General features: G+C 46.2%; 2 protein-coding genes across 3 annotated transcripts in view; one reads left to right on the top strand and one right to left on the bottom strand.

Moving 5' to 3' along the window:
- The window catches only part of LOC119406415 (corticotropin-releasing factor receptor 2), a 239,329-nt gene that overhangs the window by 67,642 nt on the left and 150,568 nt on the right, over positions 1-21,119 (top strand). The gene's annotated exons all lie outside the window — the stretch shown is intronic.
- Positions 8,091-18,225, bottom strand: LOC119371950 (cuticle protein 10.9). Of its 2 annotated transcripts, none has more exons than XM_049419785.1 (3): positions 18,200-18,225; positions 8,978-9,115; positions 8,091-8,499 (listed from the first exon to the last, which is right to left on the bottom strand). In XM_049419785.1, the coding sequence occupies exons 1-3, from the start codon at positions 18,209-18,211 to the stop codon at positions 8,164-8,166; spliced, it is 486 nt and encodes a 161-aa protein (XP_049275742.1). In that variant the 5' UTR covers positions 18,212-18,225; the 3' UTR covers positions 8,091-8,163. The 2 variants fall into 2 exon arrangements, with proteins under 2 accessions (XP_049275742.1, XP_037498326.1); XM_037642398.2 differs by lacking the exons at positions 8,091-8,499; positions 8,978-9,115 and adding exons at positions 16,402-16,805; positions 17,278-17,415.

The following is a 21,119-nucleotide window of genomic DNA, read 5'->3' as shown; positions in this document are numbered from 1 at the left end:
GCTCGCTGCGTCGTCCTCAGTTTAAGTTGAATCCTCTTTGTAAGTCTCCAGGTTTCTGCTCCGTAGGTAAGTACCGATAAGATGCAGCTGTTATATACCTTCCTCTTGAGGGATAGTGGTAGACTACCATTCATGATTTGATAATGCTTGCCGAATGAGCCCCAACCCATCCTTATTCTTCTAGTTATTTCACTCTCATGGTTCGGCTCCACGGTTACTACCTGTCCTAAGTAGACGTACTCCTTTACAACTTCCAGTGTCTCGCCACCTATCGCAAAGCGCTGTTCTCTGCCAAGATTGTTCCACATTACTTTAGTTTTATGCATATTAATTTTCAGACCTACTCTTCTACTTTCTATAGCTTATAGACAGACGTAAAAACAACGCTTACGCGCCGTATCTACTTCCCAATTTCTTTAAGCTGTGCGATAAGAAATGGATGTAAGTACCTACGACGCGCTTCTTACTGTTGCTTGCAGCAACCATGCTCGGATTTAACAGAATTCATTTCTTTAAACGTTCAGGGACAGAATACTGCAACGCCAGAATAACCTGCATCTAATAGACGCGCAGCCCGCGCGTTATTAAAGCTGGCGCTCATTTTGTGCACACACGATTTGGCGAGAGCAGAAGTAAGGCATTACATGGCAATTCCGCTTTTTTACAACATTAGAATGCTTCGACGAGAAATTTGACAGCGATTTTAAAGATCAAGGAGAGTGCTGTTAGCGTACGTGGTTCTCCTGTAACACTAAGAAAATGTCTAGAAATTGTATTACGCCGTTCTGGGGCAATCCTGAGGCAATTCCATTTGTTCGCTCACTGAGGTAACCAAGACTTCAAGTACGTCATTACTAAAAAAATAAAAAAATCAGGTAATGGTCTACGTAACAAAAAGCTTAGAGCTAGTAATACAGTTACTTAAGGCATCCTCTAAGCGTTTGGCAATATTGCTAAGGTATAACTGACAAAGAATCGGAGCAACCTTAGAACCAATGCAAGTTTACGCACATACGCGCCTTCTTTCCAACCTACCAGCGTCGACATTAAGTACGGAAAGGATTTCAAGATGGGCCCCCGTTGAAACACCACATTTATGAGTGAAAACCGCTTCTCGCATTTCTTCATTAATACTACCTTTAATACATCTTAACAACTCTTCATGCGGCAAGTTATAAAGGCCTTTAACATCCATACTGAACGCGTTGCATCCGTCGGGATTTCCTTCTTAACTTAGCGTTATTATGATATTAACTTAGCGTTAGATAATTGCACGCTAAGCTTGTTAGGGTGGACGCAATTGTATACGGTCTAGTGTATTGCCCTGTAGCTAACTGGAAGTTCTTTTTTAGGAGAGAGGCGAAAACGTATGTCCTCGCGATACACTCATTAAATTACTTGAACGTTCTTAGTTAATTGCATTCCCTACCCCTCACCCCTTATTGTGCTTAAGGAGTGAAGCCCACCCTTGGCGAATGGATGATCTCAAGTGACGATCATCATGATCATCATGACATCATGGCGTCGCCATGATGATGTCACGGATCTTGCGTGTCTGTGACGTCACGATGACGGCACAATATAACCTCATTGATGACGTGATCTTGTAACACGTCATCATTGATCACGTCAAGCGACATGTTGTCCGAATCAGGCAACACGACGCATGGTGCGAAGCGGACAATGCGGCGAAAAGACGCATGCTGCTGAACTGGCGTCTCAATATCGTGTACGAAACGCCAAGCGCGTGCGGCAAAACTGACAAGTTCGACGCACGCTGCTCAAGTGGAAAACTTTAAAGGAGCGCACGATATACATTCAATAGCGACTTTCTGTACCTTTCATCACAATTCAGTATGACCTCTGTGCCTGTGCTACACAGCTCCGCTGGTCATCCACTTTCACAGAGTGAAATGGCTCCATGATACACACAGTAATTAACACCGGGGCCGCCGCTTTCAGGTTAGCTGCATGGTCAACCATCTCCACAGGGAGTAAGGGCGGCAATTTTAAGACGCAAGCCTTAGATGCCTCAACAAACGCGAAAATTGACCGGCGTCCCGCGTCGGAGGCGTCAGCACGAGTGATGCAAAAAAATCATCATCAGGTGATGACATCACCATAGGACGTCATCGGGATGTCACAGATCGCCAAAATTTGTTACGTCGTCATGACGTCGCTGTGGCGTCAGATGATGACATCGTCGCTTGATCGAAGGTGGGCCAATCACGGAGGCAGTGCAAAACCAGGTGAAGTGCCTCCGATCGTTGAGGCAGTGCAAAACCATGATATGTGCTGAAAGCTTTCAGAGGGTAGAGGGGCAGGATCAATACATCGACTCGGACGAAAAATAAGACGGCTTTCGCCTTGAAGTCGTGTTAGGTGAATGCGTAAGGGACCCTGTGATGTTTTAGGGGCGAAGCTCCTTAAGGCGGCACCCATTCGTCCCTCGTAGTCGTAGTAGTCGTAGTGCGTAACCAGTCGTACCGCTAGTGCCAGGTCTTGACCTCCAAGGTGGTGCCGATGGGAGATTTTTCCTGTGCGTTGTTGAACAATAAAAAATTCGCAGCGTGCGCGTTAACTAAAAGCCGAATTCTTCATTCCCCATTAGCAGCCATTGGCATGTTCCAGTAGGACACGTTAGTAGAAGTAGAAGTGTAAGTGGTAGCTAAAAGCCGACTTCTTCTGTCTCTCATTCCCATTAGCAGCCATTGTTTACCTCCAAGGTAGTGCCTGGTGAGATTTCTCCTATGCGTGATTAAACAACAAAAATTTTGTTCAAAACGCCGTTGATTGATGAAATAAACCAACGAAAGACGCCAAATGTTTTCTAAAAGCAAAACGAAAGAACGCCAGATGTTTCTAAAGCAAAACGAAAAGACGCCAGCTGCTTAACAAAAGACGCCAGAAGTTTTCTAAAGCAATGGTTTTCTAAACAATGAAAATTCACAGCGTACATTTAAAATTAAAGTGAGCTGCAAGTCGTCATAACTCTCATCGAACCTTTAGTATAAACGCGCCCGATCTCACGTCGGTGATGATGTACTGGGCAGAATTCACGGAAGATTCACGGTTTACCGATGAACCTCCGCAGCTTCGCCCACTCATAATCATTCACTCCGTGGATATGCTGTGATTTTTTTTAACAGCGGAGTTGTTTAAGACCGAGGTAAATCACTGGGGACCCGTCGTCCGCACTTTCTAGCCCAGCTGCGAGAACACAGCCTGCGGAGAGAGAGATCATGGGTAAAGTTAAGTGGGGGAGAGGGAAGCCTAATGTAACAAGTTGAGGCTGGTAGATAAAGTGTAGCGATGTGGAGAGGGTAAAGCCAGCTGAGAGGAGCAGCGCAAAGGCGAAGCAATGGCGGAAGCGAAGCACATGGTGGGGGGAGGAAGACCGGCCGAGAACCATCTTGAAGACGCTGAGTCTCCCATTCGTTCTGGAATGTTCGGCAATGGCCAACCTAAAATAAGTGCCACCAGCTCCGCGGTTTAATTGCCTTCGCGACGTTATGTCAGTTGGACCTGCGCATTTTTTTCTTTCATAATGCAACGAGAAGCCAGTGCAGCCTCTTGAAGCAGTTTTTCAAAGACCGGATTTGAAATTCGTTGGCGAGAAAAAGAGCATATTTTTCATTAGCGGAAGAAGTGAACGACAGTGCTTCTATCGTTCCCGTTTTGCCATACCTTCTTTATGTCGAGCTGTCTGAGCGGAGAGCGCTGGAGGCAAGGAATGTCTTGAAAAAAGAACCCCTGGCATTTAGGGCGCTGATTGCTTCGTAACTGAAGTCATTGTGTCCCGATAGTTCGGTTAACTAATCCTCACCGGACGCTGTGCCAGTGTTAAGACTTAAAGCGAAAATTCGCGCGAGAAATGCGAGAGAGCGTTTCCTTCCTGCGCCTTTTTGTATAGCTTAAAAGGCCCCTAAAGCACTCCGAGTTCCAAAGACGAGAGATTGGTCTTTTTCTCGCCTTCACTACCAATCCTACAGGCGCCATCACCTCCTCGCCACTTATTTCTTTATAAAACACGTGGACAATGTCAGCACTAAGCGTTGAGTCTATCAGAATTTCGCGCTTTTGGGCTACACGCTGTTGTCTCTGCTTGCGCAGTCGACACCTCACAAAACGAAGGGAAATCAGTTGATCGCGCACGATGGTCATGCGAGACAAGTCATAACGGGCGGGCGATTGCACGGCGAAGCATATCCCTCGTATGTGGACCAATCGAGAGCTTATTTCCTCATGACGTCACGCGAGCACACCGGTGACGTCACGAATTGTGCCGAAAAGAGGGGAAACGCTGCAGGAGAGAATTGGGCGCTCGTTCTTTGAACCTTTAGAGGTTGTTTAAGGGCCCTTAAGGACCCGTGCAGTCGAGCACGCTGTGCTCGACTGCACGACATTTATGACGTGTCATGCTAATGGTACAGCTTAGCTTATAACATCTTTCTTTGGTGTTACTTCGTGCGTGTTCGGTAAAATCTACATCTTCTTGCGAGCACGTACGGCAGCCGTCTTATGCAAATTAAGGATAGCGTTACCCGAGTCCCATCGATCTCTTTTGTCCTTGCATACGATGCAAAACTGCGGCGCATTTCTTACCCGTGAAAGTTCATGTATTAGAAAACGCAGCGCATACTGTGAGATGTGAAGAGGCATGGTCTTTCGCTAATATAACTCGATCGTTTGGAATGACTCTGGCTAATCTCTCCTAATCATTCACACTTTATCGAAAACCATGAAATGAATATCATCTCAGTTTGTTTGCTTTTTTTCCTAAAGCTGCGATTACGCCTCCAGACGGATATATGGTAATCATCCTTGGCAGTGTATTAAAGCGTGTGCTTAATAACCGCACGTTCTCAAGGGAATTGGGCAACTTGAAGGATATGAGCATGCTTTGTCGGAGATTTAAAGTTTAGGGCTAACCAGCATTTATGGGTTAAGGTTGCGTAATCTTTGAAGCAAGCGACCTTGAAACAATGTAGACCCCCCCCCCCCCTCGCCCCTGCCTTCCTACTTGGAACATGTAAGCGTACATGTTATTTCCTTTAGTGGAAAATGACGCACCACAGTACAATCTGAGAAGAAAAATCCAAGCAGCGCCACATATTTAATATCTGCCCGGAAAATCAATATCAACCTCCACTTTTCAGTGGCGCGAGCAAGGAGTGACACTCTTTCTTCTCTTCGAAGCACTTCCGGTCGAGCACTTACTTCCGGTTTTCCTAGTATTTAGAAGATGTGTTTAAAAAAATAAAATGAACTGACACGAAATCGGCGGTTCTCGTTCAAGTTAAGAGTTATATTGGATACGTATGATATCGGAGCATAAGTTTACAAAAGGTGAGGTCCAATTAAGTGTCAGAATAATTATTGAAAATTAATGAAATTGGCTCACTGAAAGAGCAGACGGTTTTCTTGTGAGCAACTGGGATCGTTGCGGCACCTGGCGGACCAGATCTCAACCAGCGCTTTTTTATACGTGGCCTCTGAGATCCGCTTCGGCAGTGGGACGAAACGCGAAGTTAACCCAATGAATACACGAAGGCACACGAACGGCCGGCGTGCGAGTACCACCAGAAGTCAACGCATGGCCTCCGAGATTGCGCGCGGGCGCGCAATCTCAACGATTAGGGTGCTTTCAATATTTTTTTTTTCTTACTCCAAACAGCAGATAATATCTGGGAAGCGAGGCTTACTGCGAGTGCCTTTTCAACCGTTGTTTACACGATTTTAAGTGCGTAGCGCTTTCCGGGCCCGGCTTGTCGTACATCCGTAGATCTCACGTGGCGTAATCACGCTCGCAATCAAGTAGCCAATGCAGGCTTAAAAGGAGGCTAACAATGCTCACGACCGGGTTAAAATAAACGAACTGGGTATAAAATAATATAGTTACCAGATATAACCGAGAAGTAATGGCTATGATTAACTTAAAATCGTTGAAAACGCTTCGCAAACCTGCGGCTAATACCCGCGTCGTCCAGGAGAGGGAGCCACCGCCTCGCCAGGCGCGCGATTCCTTCTCGCACGGGTAGAGTGACCTAGAATAGAGCACGGGTACAATGTACTCTAGCACGGGTGTTTCACCGGCGCCAGTGTTACGAACTCTTGCGAGAGATCATTCGCAGACAGAGACTAACAACGGCGCAACGGGAATCGCTGGGTGCACGTGCTACGCACATCCTCAGGTTCCACAGCAGTGGAGCTGCATTTAGCGCATGGTTCAGGACTACACCAATCACTACACAAGAACGTCATTAGCGCTGGATTTGAACTACATTTAGCGCTGGATGTGTTTTTCGTACGCCTGCATTCACGAAAGCTGCGCGATAATTTCGGTGCAGGCGCATACGAGAAGCCCAAACAGACTACTCGCGTACACGCGTAGTCACACTTTTTAAAAGGCCCCCAAATAAACCAATACGGGCGTGGAACGTCCAGCATCGCGCCGAATAACTAGGGAGCTTAACGTTCAGCTGTACAAGTTAAGGACGTTTAAAAAGGACAAGCGGAGCATAAAATTAATACGGGCGAGATTGCAGGATATCATTATTTAGGGCATCGCAAGAATGAGGAGGCAGGAAGTAATCTTTCCACGTGCCACCGTCTTTCTGGGCTATCGGCGTAAGCGTGCGCATGGGGCGGGGGAGGGGGAGCGCAAAGTCTGCCTCATAGTTTGACTTAATATGGAGGAGGGCGGGGCACTGCGACGAACCTTCGCACCCCTCTGAAGGGGAAACCTTAGCACGCCTATGGCTTTCAGATATTTAATTATTCATTCAAGCACTCTGTCATAACTGAATTTGGTTCGGTTATCTTCAATAAAACTCTGATTAATGACGCTTTCTCGGTGCCTTGTACGCCAATTAATCGTAAAAAAAGTAATAGAGGAACATCGGCCATCAAATAATAAGAGACATTTCGGCTCCCGTTACGGGAGCCGACACATCTTTTTCGTATTCTTTTGTGGTTGTGTTGCTCTTTTACTTTTTATGATGTCACTTCCAGACCAGATGGGCGCCCTCCAAAACGTCGCCTGCCTAACGTCCGTTGATATAGTTCAATTTTTTTCTGACAAGTACAAAATTGAATGCCTTTATAATCCACATTTACGCAGCTATCTTTTTCCTTTCTTCTTTTTTTATTCCGTTGCCTGTTCTTCCCCTCTAGAGGCTATAGTTCGTGGACGCCGCTCACAATTTAGCTTTGACCGTCTTTTTTGTCTAATGACTGATGACCTGTACGCCAATCCATCTTGACTGATCCCCGGTCAACGACCGCTCAAAAAAACAGGCCACACAGATCTTCCAATTTAATCCATCATCTTTGCGGAGTTGCGCCGGCCGGCCCGCACTTCTGACCTTGACTCGAGCTACGTCTTGATCTGCCCTTGGATGTCGAAGTGGATCACTACGGCCTTCCACGTTCCAGTTGACCTTAAAAGGCCCGTAAACCACCTCCGATATTTTTTCAAACATTTCAAGTAAACACGCGCATCGTGTTCAGAATGCCGTCACGATCAACGATGCCGCACGTGGCACCGCTACAAGCCGGGGGCGTGCCACAAATATCAAGGAACAAGCCTTTCTTCTCTCCGGGTCTTCTCGGCGTCCTCGGTGACGTATGCGACGTCAGAATGTTGCATCTGTGATCTGATATATGTAGCTTTGAAGCCGTTTGCCTAGTTGCTGCAATATCTTGTATTTTCTCGAATGTTTGTGTATATATATATATATATATATATATATATATATATATATATATATATATATATATATATATATATATATACAGAGAGAGAGAGAGATAGATAGATAGATAGATAGATAGATAGATAGATAGATAGATAGATAGATAGATAGATAGATAGATAGATAGATAGATAGATAGATAGATAGATAGATAGATAGATAGATAGATAGATAGATAGATAGATAGATAGATAGATAGATAGATAGATAGATAGATTACGGCATCTCTCGTAATCATATCGTGGTTTGGGGAGTTAAACCCCAACAATTAATATTACAAGCAATCGCTTGCAAAACAAAACATATTAATCAACATAATCACACTGATGGAAAAGGCACCGGTTTATCAAAAAAATAGGTGGTCGTCAGTTCTATACTTATTGCAATTAGGCTTGCTTGATGGTGTTTAGCCGGACCACGGAGTCGGGCCGAAGGCGCCCGGAGCAGCGTATGCTGGAACAGGAGCTGACGCCGATTTCGCCACCACAGGAACACTGACCGGTTTCGCATTGAAGACCGCGTCAGCGCTGGAGCCAGGTGCGGTTCCCGGCTCGTTGGTGTCCACGGTGGCACGGAAGCCATTAGCGTCAGCCACGTACGACACACGGCGGAAGATGCCGTTGGCGTCGCGGTAGCCGTACGTTCCGGTCTTCACGTTGTTGGCGTCGCCCTGTTCCTTGTGGTAGGACTGCGTGCCGAACTCGTCCACGTTGTCGTAGCCAAAGCTGTATGGCTGCGGCGGCTGTGAGTGGATGCACATTCGCGTTAGTACACAAATAACAAATCGAGGTTCTATGGCAGTGTGTCTTCTTCGATCTCAACAACTGGAATATTATTTCAAGTTTGCAAAATATGCGTACTTTTTCCGTTGGATGATTTCTAACGTGTGGTAGAACGAAATGATTGATCTGCCCATGAAACCCGCCACGGTGATCTAATGGTTATGGGGCTCGACTGCCGACCCGAAGGTCGCGGGACCGAATCCCGGCCGCGGCGGCTGCATTTTCGATGGAGGCGAAAATGCTTGAGGCCCGTGTACTTAGATTTATGCTCACGTTAAGGAAACCCGGGTGGTAGAAATTTCCGGAGCCCTCCACTACGGCGTCTCTCATAATCATATCGTGGTTTTGGTACGTTAAACCCCAACAATTATTAATTATTAGGTTAAAAAAATACATAATCCTGTAACACAAAGTAATATGGCGCTAGAGCACACGCACGTAGACTGGCTCGATGGAAGAGACGCCTGGTGTGGCGGCTGCCGCTGTGAGGGGTCCGCGGAAGCCACCGAAGAAGCGCCCCTGTGGCCCGTATGGTCCCTCGGCGAGGACGACAGGGAGAAGGGCAACGGCAAGAATCTACACAAGTGCGAAAAATAATCAATAATCATATCAGAGATCACACCCTTTTTTTTTTTCAAAGGAGGCGTCTGCAGAAAAACAGTGTTTGCATGCCGTTACAAGTGTAAAGCGAAAGCCCCCAGTTTAACATTGATCGCCTTCATTGTTAAAGTCGTCTGCATTGCCGTTGTTTACATTGCCTCTATATTCGAATGAGACTGGCGGGGCCAGCACTGAAACTTCATGCACGAGCTTATGAGCGTGATACCGACATCCAATTAACAAACGCAGCGGCTCAAAATGAAAACCGAAACCGACCTCGTATAATCCACTTCAATCGGCTGCTGTTTTGTGTTTTCTGTATGTTGATGAAAACTTGTCTGGTGAAAACATGGCCGAAACTTTTCTCCGAGTTTTGTCTTAAGCACGCCCTTCAGCGTTCAAAATCGCCTTCAAGAAGCTGGAAAAAGCAAATTCTTCGTAGAGAATGTTTTTTTGTTGTTGCTTTTTCATACGAAGAGAGAAACCTGTATTTTAATACTTGCGCGTATATCTCAACAATCGCAAAGCAACAGTCACAGAAGAAACACGTGAACAGGACGGGCGCTACATCATAGTTTTGCGCAGAGCTCATGAGGCTGGAAGCGCACAAAGTTGGGAGTGAAACACCAACTAATACAGTAGACAGCGTTCCTCAAAAGAGGTACAAAAAGCAGCTGCACGTATTCTAAGATGCTACATAATTATGCTTCCACACTGGGGAGTTTGCTATGGGATGTTCATACGCAGCCTAAACCTATCTACTGATTTTCGAGAAGGAAGCTACATACCTTGGCAATCATCGTTGTTTGGTGATGTCTGTACTGCTCAAATATCTTGTACGTGTCTCTATAGTATGTACTTAGGAAGACACGAGCAGACTGGAGGGTAGTGTGACTGCTCAGAGGAAACGCTCAGCGTTTTATACTGTCTAGAACGCCACCTACTGCAACGTAATTTCTCTTTCCCCTTACTCTCGTTCTCATCCTACGAGAACTAGGAAGGCGACCGCAGGAGTGTTGCTCTTGAAGTCGGCGGCATTTCGCTCGCCAAGAGGGTCGTCGTCGTGTTGCTGGCTACAATTTCCGACACACTGTGACGTGCAGTGCACGCTTAACTAACTTGTTTTTGCACGGTTAAGCTGCCGCTCGGAAGTGCATTGCGTGATTCTCGTTGTTTCCTTCTTCTTTTACATTCATGTCTTTTTGCGTTGTTTTCCTTTCTGGTGCATTAAGCCACAGTTGACCAATAGGGCTACGGTGAAAGTTGGGGCGTTCGCGCTAGAGCAATTTCAAAGCCTTAAGAAAAACTCGCAGAGTCCCTTATGCATTCACCTAAGACTACTCGAAGGCGAAAGCCATGTTCTTTTTCTTCTTTGTTGGTGTATTGATCCGTCCCCACCACCCTACGAAAGCTTTCTGCACCTCACCTGGTTTTGCACAGCCTCCGTGATCGGCCCACCTTTGACCAAGATACGATGTCATGCGATGGCATCATCATGTGACGTCATGATGGCGTTACAATGACGTCTCAAACCTTGGCTATCTGTGACGTCATATGACGTCATATCACGACGTCATCACATGATGATTTTTGCATAACTCGTCCCCGACGCAGCTGAACGCCGACGGCTAATTTTCGCGTTTGATGAGTCCTCTAAGGTTTCTATCTATCTAGACAGACAGACAGACAGACAGACAGACAGACAGACAGACAGACAGACAGACAGACAGACAGACAGACAGACAGATAGATAGATAGATAGATAGATAGATAGATAGATAGATAGATAGATAGATAGATAGATAGATAGATAGATAGATAGATAGATAGATAGATAGATAGATAGATAGATAGATAGATAGATAGATAGATAGATAGATAGATAGATAGATAGATAGATAGATAGATAGATAGATAGATAGATAGATAGATAGATAGATAGATAGATAGATAGATAGATAGATAGATAGATAGATAGATAGAAAAATTGTGGCCTCAATCAGAACGGCGATCAGACATAGAGCGTCAATGCAGGGAGGAGAAGGATAAAAGAAAGGTAGGTAGTTTAACGGGGTCTCAACCCGGTTGTCTCACAGACGATCGATCAGTCGGGTAGCCTTAAGAATTCGTAGCAGCACTTTCATTGCTTCCCGCCTTAAGGTATTGTCGATGGCGAAAGCGCTTCGGTTTTAGTGATCAAGAGTTGTACGGATGTGAAGCATTTTCTTTCTTTTTTTTTTTGCAAAAGACTCGCAGGAGGGGCTCCGTAGTTTCCTCGACAGCGTTGCCGTTGCCCACGGCGCTGCTGGCCATTTGGGTCTTAAAAGGATCATGAACCACTTTTTCATGTAATCACCGGATGACCTCAGTATAGGAGTTTATTGCCACACGAATCTATTGCCGCAAACATTTCTTGAATCCGTCAGAACGAGGGGAGTTACAGATGTTTGTCGCGGGCTTTAAGCGCTTTCTTTCTTCTCTCCTCCCGACGAGCACGCAGGAAGCTACACAGGGAGGGATGTCATGGGGAAAGAAGTTACGTGAGCGCGCGTCATGACCTTCAGCGTGAGTGATGAAGCGCGATCGCACTATCCCACTGTTACTTTTGTGCGCGAGTGTGGCTCGCTGTGAGATGTTAGCAGACTACGGAGCGCGGCTCCCGCACGTGGTGGCATCCCGTGCGCATCTGACACAAACGCTGTTGCTGATTTATGCCGGTTATTGAAGAATAGCATGTTTCTGCCTGTTCGACGTCAAACAGCAGGCGCTGGAAGCTCCAATGACACAGAGGACGGGCCTCCATACCAAAAGAGGGCGCCTGAGAAAAGGGCAACATCGCGCTCCGCTTTTAAGCTCTCCTTGACGCGAACGACGGCAATATTTGGAAGAAGTTCATAGCAGTGACTGCTATTCGCAGGATGTGTTTTCTCACAATTCCCGAGGGGTGGTTCATGACCCTTTTAAATGAATATGCGTTGGTGGTTGCTACGGTCAGACGCAGACGGTACAACTCTGTACGTTACCCTCTGGGAAAGACCAAATACAGCCGCAGTCGCAGCGATGAGTCTAGAGAATGCAATGGACGGGGAGTGAACTCCAGTGGCGTAGCAAGGAGGGAGGGGGGTCCAAACCCTTCCGCCCCACCGATATTTTTCGATTTTGCATGTTATATGCACGCACGAACATACGTAAAGTATGGTTGAACCCCCCCCCCCCCCCCGAAAAAGATTTCTGGCTGCGTTACTGTAAAAGCTGCAATATTTTACCGATACCGAAAATGGGAGACGTGAAAGACCTGAAGAACAGCAGAGGTATCAGCCTTCGCTCAGCATTGTGCGAGATATTCAAGAAAATTTCGAATGAGCGCCACACTTTACTTTATTCAACCAAGAGAACAAGTTGGCTTCTGGAATGGGTACTCTACCATTGATCACCTTCATGCGCTTAATAATACCACAACTGTGAAAACTAACAAAATAACAAAATATTTCTTTAAATGATAAATAATTTATTTTCTATTTTTGACCCTGCCGAATAGAAAAAAAAAGCCATGGTTGATTCCTGCGTCCTAGGAATCGGTATAACGCGAAAGTGAACTGTGGCTTCACAGGAGTAGTTCATTCTTTATTGTACATTGATGTATGAGAGCTTGCACAATGTATATTAGTGTGACGTGGATGCACTCACGTTGGCGCCTAGTGGCACCTCTCCATGCTGACGACCAGCGTCCGTGATCTTGAGTTAACCCTTTGTTGGCTGAAGTAGTAACATGCACCCGGACACAGCATAGGGTGGATCCCGCGCAAAGATGGCATCAACAAGCACGTAATGAATACTGTTGCGCGAGATACACTGATTCAAAGCGTGGCCATCTGATGAGACGAACGCCAAGGTGTGTGTTCCCGATTATTAGGTTTACGTACGCCTGTGCTCATGCATTCACTACCACACTGCGCTTCAGGAAAGCGAGAGGTAGAGCTCTTTCCTCTAACCGCTGGCGTCTCTCTCTCGCTGTCTCTCTCTCTGCACCAAATCACTCACTGCGCGACATTCGCCCGTCGACGTCATTGCCTTCCTGTGCCACTTATTTCCGCAGTTTTATTAGTGAGTGACATCGCACTCGAAGATGTAAGTGGTGCACAAACACCGTTGGTGCATATGGACGCTGCGTACTACTAGGGAGACGAGGCGTCACAGGCTAACACGGTGCGAAAGCCAAAACACCTACTGCGTCGTCACCAAACCGAATCACCACGTGATGCACATTGTACCGGCCGTACAGTTTTCTACAAGAATGCACCGAAAGCCCCCGTTGCGCTGAAGCTACCGAAGTGCTCCCTGTCGGCGCTCGTTAGTGCCATGATGCAGTACTTCACTTCACCACTCCCAGATGGCGATGCCTCCCCCCCCACCCCCCCCGGCCAACCAATATCACTGTGAGGAGGCGAATGGGTGAGAGATATAAGGCGCGTTTGTGAAGCCGCGTGAATGTGCATTGGTAGCGCAGTAGGTAGAGTGCCCTGAACCTATCGTCGCGGACCGCGAGGTCGTAGGTTCGCCTCTCAACTCATGCAAATCAACGAAACTTTTTCTTGTGGTTTTTCTTCGTCATCTCATCGTTTACATTTTACTGATGTCACTTCTGTGACGTAAATGATATCAGTGAAGCCCTGGTGGCCCCGGTATGGAACACTTTTTTGTTAAAATACAGCGCGCAATCGGACGGGTCGAACAAAGGGGACAAAACACACCTTGTTTTCTTCTGCGCCAGCTCCTCCGCGCTTGCTCGGCATGTATATTTTGCACGTTTAAATAATCTGTACGTTCCAATAAATCGCTATTTGAGAGTCAGCGCTCGTGTTGTGTAACCTGTCTTCATCTGGTCCATTTGCGCGCTGTATTTTTCCTATATTGTATTACCAACTCACCCAACTTTCAGTCTTGCTTCAGTTAGAACGTCGCACTGGATACCGAGAGATGGGAAGCGCGGACGAGGAAGGAAAGAGAGGGAAGAAATTAAGAAATGTGAACGCAGACTTGTCAGTTCCGCTTATAATAAGCGACATATTTGCACAGCGCTAAGTGAACGAAGACGTATAAATGGACACAACACAGGCGCTGACTTCAACTAAATTTTATTAGCGAAAACGCTAGAAATATATACACATCATAACACCAGCACACATCAGCACAAATGCACAAACCTATTGCATCACAGTCAGATACGCGATTTCCTTTTTGGTTAGGGCAACTGATGGCATGCTTACACAGCTCTAGGTCACCAAGCTGTTGCATTTGATTAGCTTCTATGATTTCACGCGTGAGCTACTCACGGTGTTTCGCGACAGCGGTGCACTTTTCAAATTCCGGTTTACAACCACAATCTCTAATATGTATGCCGAGATGGCCTTGAACAGCTGTGGTGACATGATAGCAATGCTCCTTTAAACGCTCGTTCAAGCATCTGCCCGTTTGCCCAACGTACTTCTTACCACAAGACAACGGAATGAAGTACACAACCCCCCACAGCGCATGCTACGAACTGCCTCTTGTGTTTCGTTATGCAAACGCTCCTTCGTGTGGCTTGGGCATTCACGCGCTTACAAAGCATTGATAGTTTTTCCGGAGCTGAGAATACAACCTTAACGTCTACCTTATCCCCTATCTTTTTCAAGTTGTGCGAAATCTTATGCAGGTAGGGGAGCACCGCGACTCGTTTATTATCTCTAGCGCCACAGATTGCTGGTGCTTCACCTCCCAGTTTAATGATAAGTGGATTTGAGCTTCTTTTTTCGCCGAGTCGCTTGTAGAATTTCCCAGGCGCTTGTCGCGTTTTTTAGCTTATTTGCATTTTTCCAGCAAATATAGTTATTTTAGTGATCATCGTGGTCACCAGTGGCGCGTTTGTCGATGACTTTGAGTAGTTGAGTGTTGACGTCAAACATACGTTGGAGGAATCAACAAGTAACGTTTATCATGCACTGGCAAACGTGTATTCAACCATATAGAGACTACTCCGCACTCAATGTTAAAAAGCAAATATGGGATTTTGTTCATAGTTGCGCATATATTCGCTGCACAAAATAATTAAAGTGATGTTTTTCAACTCCCCTTCTCACATGAGTGCCATTTTATTATAATTTTAAAATTCGAAGAAAGGAAAAATTTATTAAATTACTGCTTCTTTTGTGCTTCTTTGCGAAAGTCGCGCCGCTTTTTTTTAGGGGGGGGGGGCTTCATTTGTGATGATTATTTGTTTGTTAGCTCGATAGCATCTGGCAACTCTGTGTGCAGGCATAAAATAGAATCAGCTCGCATAGGACAGGCTGAGTCGGATATCATTTATGATGATGTGGATGAGGATTAGAATGTGTTTTTCCGGAAAAATATCTTCATCACTCATCGATAATATTTCGAAATATTCATTGAAAGACCGTTCAGCATTTTATTTTTCATTAGAGTGTCACTTAGGTTACAATTCAGCAAAATATTTTTAAACGCCTCTATGCAGGCCTTCGATTTTGTGTGCAACATTCCGCATGCTGCGTTCTTGCACACTGTGCTTCTTTGTAATAATGAAATATGAGAACGTAATCGCCAATTTACGCGCTAATCTCCAGCCAAAATTGATATTAGCCAAAATTGCTATTACTGTTACAAATGTCAATGAAATGGAAACTGACAAACCTATAGCCTTATCTATAGATAGCTTAGGCTTGTAATATTTAATAAGTGTGAGTTCCTGTCTTCGCTCGATATCTTCTGCGTAGTTAAATTTTGCTGCGGTTTCAGTTCTACTCTACTTGATCTTGCTTTAACCGTGCCTTATTCATTCTGCGCCAAAATCACTTCTAAATGGCTCCTTGAGTGCTAAAGGTCCGTGGCAATCTTGCTGAAAGCACGTCTGAAGCATCAAGAACCTCAATTGTTCCGCTTGAGTAATACAGGCAATCGCTTACCTGCCACGGTGGTCTAGTGGTTATGGTACCTGACTGCTTACCCGAAGGTCGTGGGATCGAATCCCGGCCGCGGCGGCCGCATTTTCGGTAGAGGCGAAAGTGCTTGAGGCTCGTGTACATTGATTTAGGTGCACGTTAAAGAACCCAGGTGGTCGCAATTTCCGGAGCCGTCCACTACGGCGTCCCTCGTAATAGTATCCTAGTTTTGGGACGTTAAACCCCAACAATTATTATTACAAGCACTTGCTTGCAAAACAAGGTATACTCACCAAAATAATCACACTGATGGAAAAGACAACGGTTTATTAAAAACAAAAAAACAGATGGCCGTCAGTTCTACGCTTATTGCAATTAGGCTTGCTTGATGGTGTTTAGCCGGACCACGGAGCCGGGCGGAAGGCGCCCGGAGCAGCGTATGCTGGAACAGGAGCTGACGCCGATTTCGCCGCCACAGGAACAATGACCGGTTTCGCATTGAAGACCGCGTCAGCGCTGGAGCCGGGTGCGGTTCCCGGCTCGTTGGTGTCCACGGTGGCACGGAACCCATAAGCGTCAGCCACGTACGACACACGGCGGAAGATGCCGTTGGCGTCGCGGTAGCCGTACGTTCCGGTCTTCACGTTGTTGGCGTCGCCCTGTTCCTTGTGGTAGGACTGCGTGCCGAACTCGTCCACGTTGTCGTAGCCAAAGCTGTATGGCTGCGGCGGCTGTGAGTGGATGCACATCCGCGTTAGTACACAAATCACAAATCAAGGTTCTATGGCAGTGTGTCTTGTTCGATCTCCACAACTGGAATATTATTTTTTGCACAAATATGCGTACTTTTTTCTGTTGCATGATTTCTGTGTGGGAGAACGAAACGATTCATCTGCCTATGAAACTCGCCACAACGGTCTAGTGGTTATAGTGTTCGACTGCTGACCCGAAGGTTGCGGGATGGAATCTCGGCTGCAGCGGCTGCATTTTCGATGGAGGCGAAGATGTTTGAGGCCCGTGTACTGAGATTTAGATGCACATTACAGAGCCCCAGGTGGTCGAAATTTCCGGAGCCCTCCACTACGGCGTCCCTCATAATCATATCGTGGTTCTGGGACGTTAAACCCCAACAATCATCAATTACTAGTTTTAAAAATGCGTAATAGTGTAACAGAAAGTAATCCAGCGCTAGAGCACACGCACGTAGACTGGCTCGACGGAAGAGACGCCTGGTGTGGCGGCTGCCGCTGTGAGGGGTCCGCGGAAGCCACCGAAGAAGCGCCCCTGTGGCCCGTATGGTCCCTCGGCGAGGACGACAGGGAGAAGGGCAACGGCAAGAATCTGCACAAGTGCGAAAAGTAATAAATAGTCATACAAAGGTTACACACCCTCTTTTCAAAGGAAGCGTCTGCGGAAAGACTGCGTTTGCATTAGCAAGTGTAAAGCAAAAGCCGACAATTTCACATTGATCGCCTTCATTATTAAGGTCGTCTGCATTGTCGTTGTTTACATTGTCTCTGTATCCGAATGATACTGGCGGGGGCCAGCACTGAAACTGCATGCACGAACTTAGGAGCGTGATGCCCACAGCCAGTGAACAAACACGGCGGCTCAAAATGAAAACTGAAACCGCCCTCGTCTAAACCACGGCAATCTTCTGATTTTGTTGTATGTTATGAAAAGTTGTGTGGTGAAAACATGGCCAAAACGTTTCTCTCACTTTTGTTTTAAGCACACCCTTCAGCGCTCCAAATCGCTTTCAAGAAGCAGAAAAACAATAATTCTTTGCACATAGTTTTTTTTCCACATGACGAGAGAAACCCACATTTTAAAACTTGTATGTACACCTCAACAAACGCAAAGCAACAATCAAAGAATGAAGAAGCACGTAAACAGGACGGGTGCCATATTTTAGTTTTGTGCAGAGTCTATGAGGCTGGAAGCGCGCAAAGTTGGAATTGAAACAAATAATACATGGGGACAGCGTTCCTCAGAAGACACACACACAGAAGCAGTGCTTATTCTAACTGGCTATATAGTATGCTTCCACATAGGGGAGCTCGCTGTGGGATGTTCACACGCAGCCTAAACATAGTACCAGTTTTCGAGAAGGAAAGATACATACCTTGGCAATCATCGTTGTTTGGTGACGTTTGTACTGCTCAAATATCTTGTACGTCTCGCTATAGCCTGTACTTAGGAAGACACAAGGAGACTGGAGGGTGGTGTGACTGCCCAGAAGAAACGCTCAGCGTTTTATACTGTCCAGAACGCCACCTTCTGCAACGTAGTTTCTCTTTCCTCTTACTCTCGTTCTCATCCTCCGAGAACTAGGAAGGCACATCGCAGGATTTTTGCTCTTGAAGTCGGCGGCATTTTGCTCGCTAAGGGGGCCGTCGTCGTGTTGCTGGCTACAATTTCCGACACACTGTGACGTGCCGTGCACGCTTAACTAATTGTTTTACACGGTTAAGCTGCCGCTCGGAAGTGCATTGCGTGATTGTCGTTGTTTCGTTCTTCTTTTACGTTCATGCCTTTTTGCGTTGTTTTCCTTTCTGGTGCATGAAGCCACAGTTAAACCAAAGGGCTATGGTGAAAGTTGGGACGTTTGGGCTAGTGCAACTTCAAAGCCTTAAAGGGACACTAAAGAGAAACAATGAATCGATTTAGATCGAAACATTGTGCTCTGAGAACTCTAATGTCGTTAATTTCGCCATCATAGGTTTATTATTAGAGAAAATCAAGTTCAATGTTTCAATTCTAAATTTCGCGCCGAACTCTCCCCGCGTGACGTCACGGATTTCAAAGTGTATTTATCGTACTTTGGCACCATTGGCTGATACAAATTACCCGAAACTTGGTATGTTAAATCTATGGCCCCCTCAGAGGACAATGTACTTCATTTTTACCGATTAGGAACTACGTAGTCCCTAGTAGGCGCAGTCAAGACATGTGACCTCACGGCGAATGGTGCGCAAACTTCAAGGTGGCGTCGCCACCCACATTTTGTTTTTGCGCGTTTTCTCGCTTTCTAAGCGTCTTCTCGAGTGGGCTTTTTTTGGCATCGTGAAAGAGTACTTTACTAATATGACAAAAATCGTTTTGCTCTTTAGTGTCCCTCTAAGAAAAACTCGCCGGGTCCCTTGAGCATTCACCTAAGACTACTCGAAGGCGAAAGCCATCTTTTTTTTTTCTCAGTCGATGTATTGATCCTGCCCCACCACCCCCCGAAAGCTTTCTGCACCTAACGTAGTTTCGCACTGCCTCCAGGATCGGAGGCACCACACCTGGTTTTGCACTGCCTCCGTGATCGGCCCACCTTTGGCCAAGGTACGGTGTCATGCGATGGCGTCATCATGTGACGTCACGTCACGTGACATCACAGTGTCGTCACGAATTTAGGCCATCTGTGACGTCATGCAATGACTTCATCACGTGATGATTTTTTAGCATCACTCGTCCCCGACGTCGCCGGACGCCGACGGTCCATTTTCGCGTTTGATGAGTCATCTAAGGCTTTCGCTTTAATAACAAAACAAAGACCCAGGGCGACGAGTCTGTTGACCCCTTAGGCTGCTTACTACAGCCCACTACCCCTCGCAAAAAATCTCCAAGGACACGGTATTCTTTGTTCATCATGCACGAAGTTGCTTCCCGTGGCACTGCCAACGCGAGTGAATGCATTTTCTGTGGCGGGCACCTAATCTCAAGCCAGTCATCAGCCTTTTCTGCAAAGGTAGGTACATCAGAACTGAAGTGGTGGCCCAAAGTGTCGTTTACTGCTCTTTAAAGGGGCCCTGCAACACTTTTCCATGTAATCATCTAACGACTCCATTAAAGGAGTTTCTTGCCTCACGAATCCACCGCCGCAAAAATTTTTAGAAACCGCTATGTATGAGCAAAAGTTAGAGATTTTTCGTACGCTGAGAATTGCTTTCTCTCTTCTTTCATCCCGACGAACGCGGTGGAAGTAAGCAGGGAGGAATGGCAGGAGGGAAAGAAGTTACGTCGCGCGCGCGTCATGAACTTGGCCGCTTTGCTTTATTTTATTTCTTTTTCTTCGAACGCGCAGCTTGTATTCATCACTACGAATAAGCAATTTATTGGAATCTTTAAACATAAAGAAGACATGTTTGTGCGTTTAAGTGGATTTATATTATTTAACTTCCGCTGACATGAATATAAAATAAAGATCCGCAGCGCCACGCAATTTTTGCGTGAAACGCCTGAACTATCGAGTTTCATTCAATAACCCAGAGAGGAAAGTGGCGCTTCGATCGTTCAACCACCATGGGAATGACGGAAAGTACAGGCTGCGGATTGGATTTCGTTAGCTAGCGAACTGTCTACGGATCTTTTTCTACAGTTTCAGACTCGTTCTTCGCGAGGTGAAGCCACCATAGCGAGGTGTGGGCAGTGGGGCGTGTTGCAAAGCACTCAAGCAGTCCCTTTGTTGTTCAAAGAGGTTGCAGACCATTAGGTCTCTTGGTTTGCTGCGACGTTGCAGCTTTAAAGGTTATATTTGACAGTTTTAGCAAAGAGTCGTGCACTCACCGCTGCGCGTAGATGTAGCGTCCCATGCCAGTGCAGGAAATTGCATAGAGTTCACGTTTGTTTGATAAGCTTGTCTTGTGAAAACTTGCTCAAATCGGCTGCGCAACGACGACGAAGCTAAGTAGACGCACTGTCACGCTCCTCTGACTCGACTTCACAACAAAACAAGAGATGCGTTGCGGGCGCACCTGACATCACAGACGCACCTGGCATCACGGCATCACAGCAGACGAAACGTTAAGTGTTTCTCGCTCAATACAATACTGTTATTTTCATAAATAGATAATGCGTGCTTTCGAGGGAAAAACAAACGTGTTTGTTTTAAGTGTTGCAAAAAAATAAGTCATTATATCGTGATGCCAAATCTGGAACACAATTGTAGAGCAATGCATACCCTGGTGGTTGAATTTGTCCAGGTTTCACTTCCATCTCACGGTCACGCAAACTTCTTGCAATAGGCTTTGCGTGAAGAAGATTTAAGCAAGTTTTAA

Source organism: Rhipicephalus sanguineus, chromosome 10 (genome assembly GCF_013339695.2).
Source record: "Rhipicephalus sanguineus isolate Rsan-2018 chromosome 10, BIME_Rsan_1.4, whole genome shotgun sequence".
NCBI classification, from domain to species: Eukaryota; Metazoa; Arthropoda; class Arachnida; order Ixodida; family Ixodidae; genus Rhipicephalus; species Rhipicephalus sanguineus.
This window is presented reverse-complemented; position numbering and strand designations above follow the sequence as displayed.

Excerpts from the sequence above, each read along its gene's own strand:
- LOC119371950 (XM_049419785.1), bottom strand. Across the intron at positions 8,500-8,977 it reads CTTCCATCGAGCCAGTCTAC|CCGCCGCAGCCATACAGCTT; the intron begins GTGCGTGTGCTC and ends ATCCACTCACAG.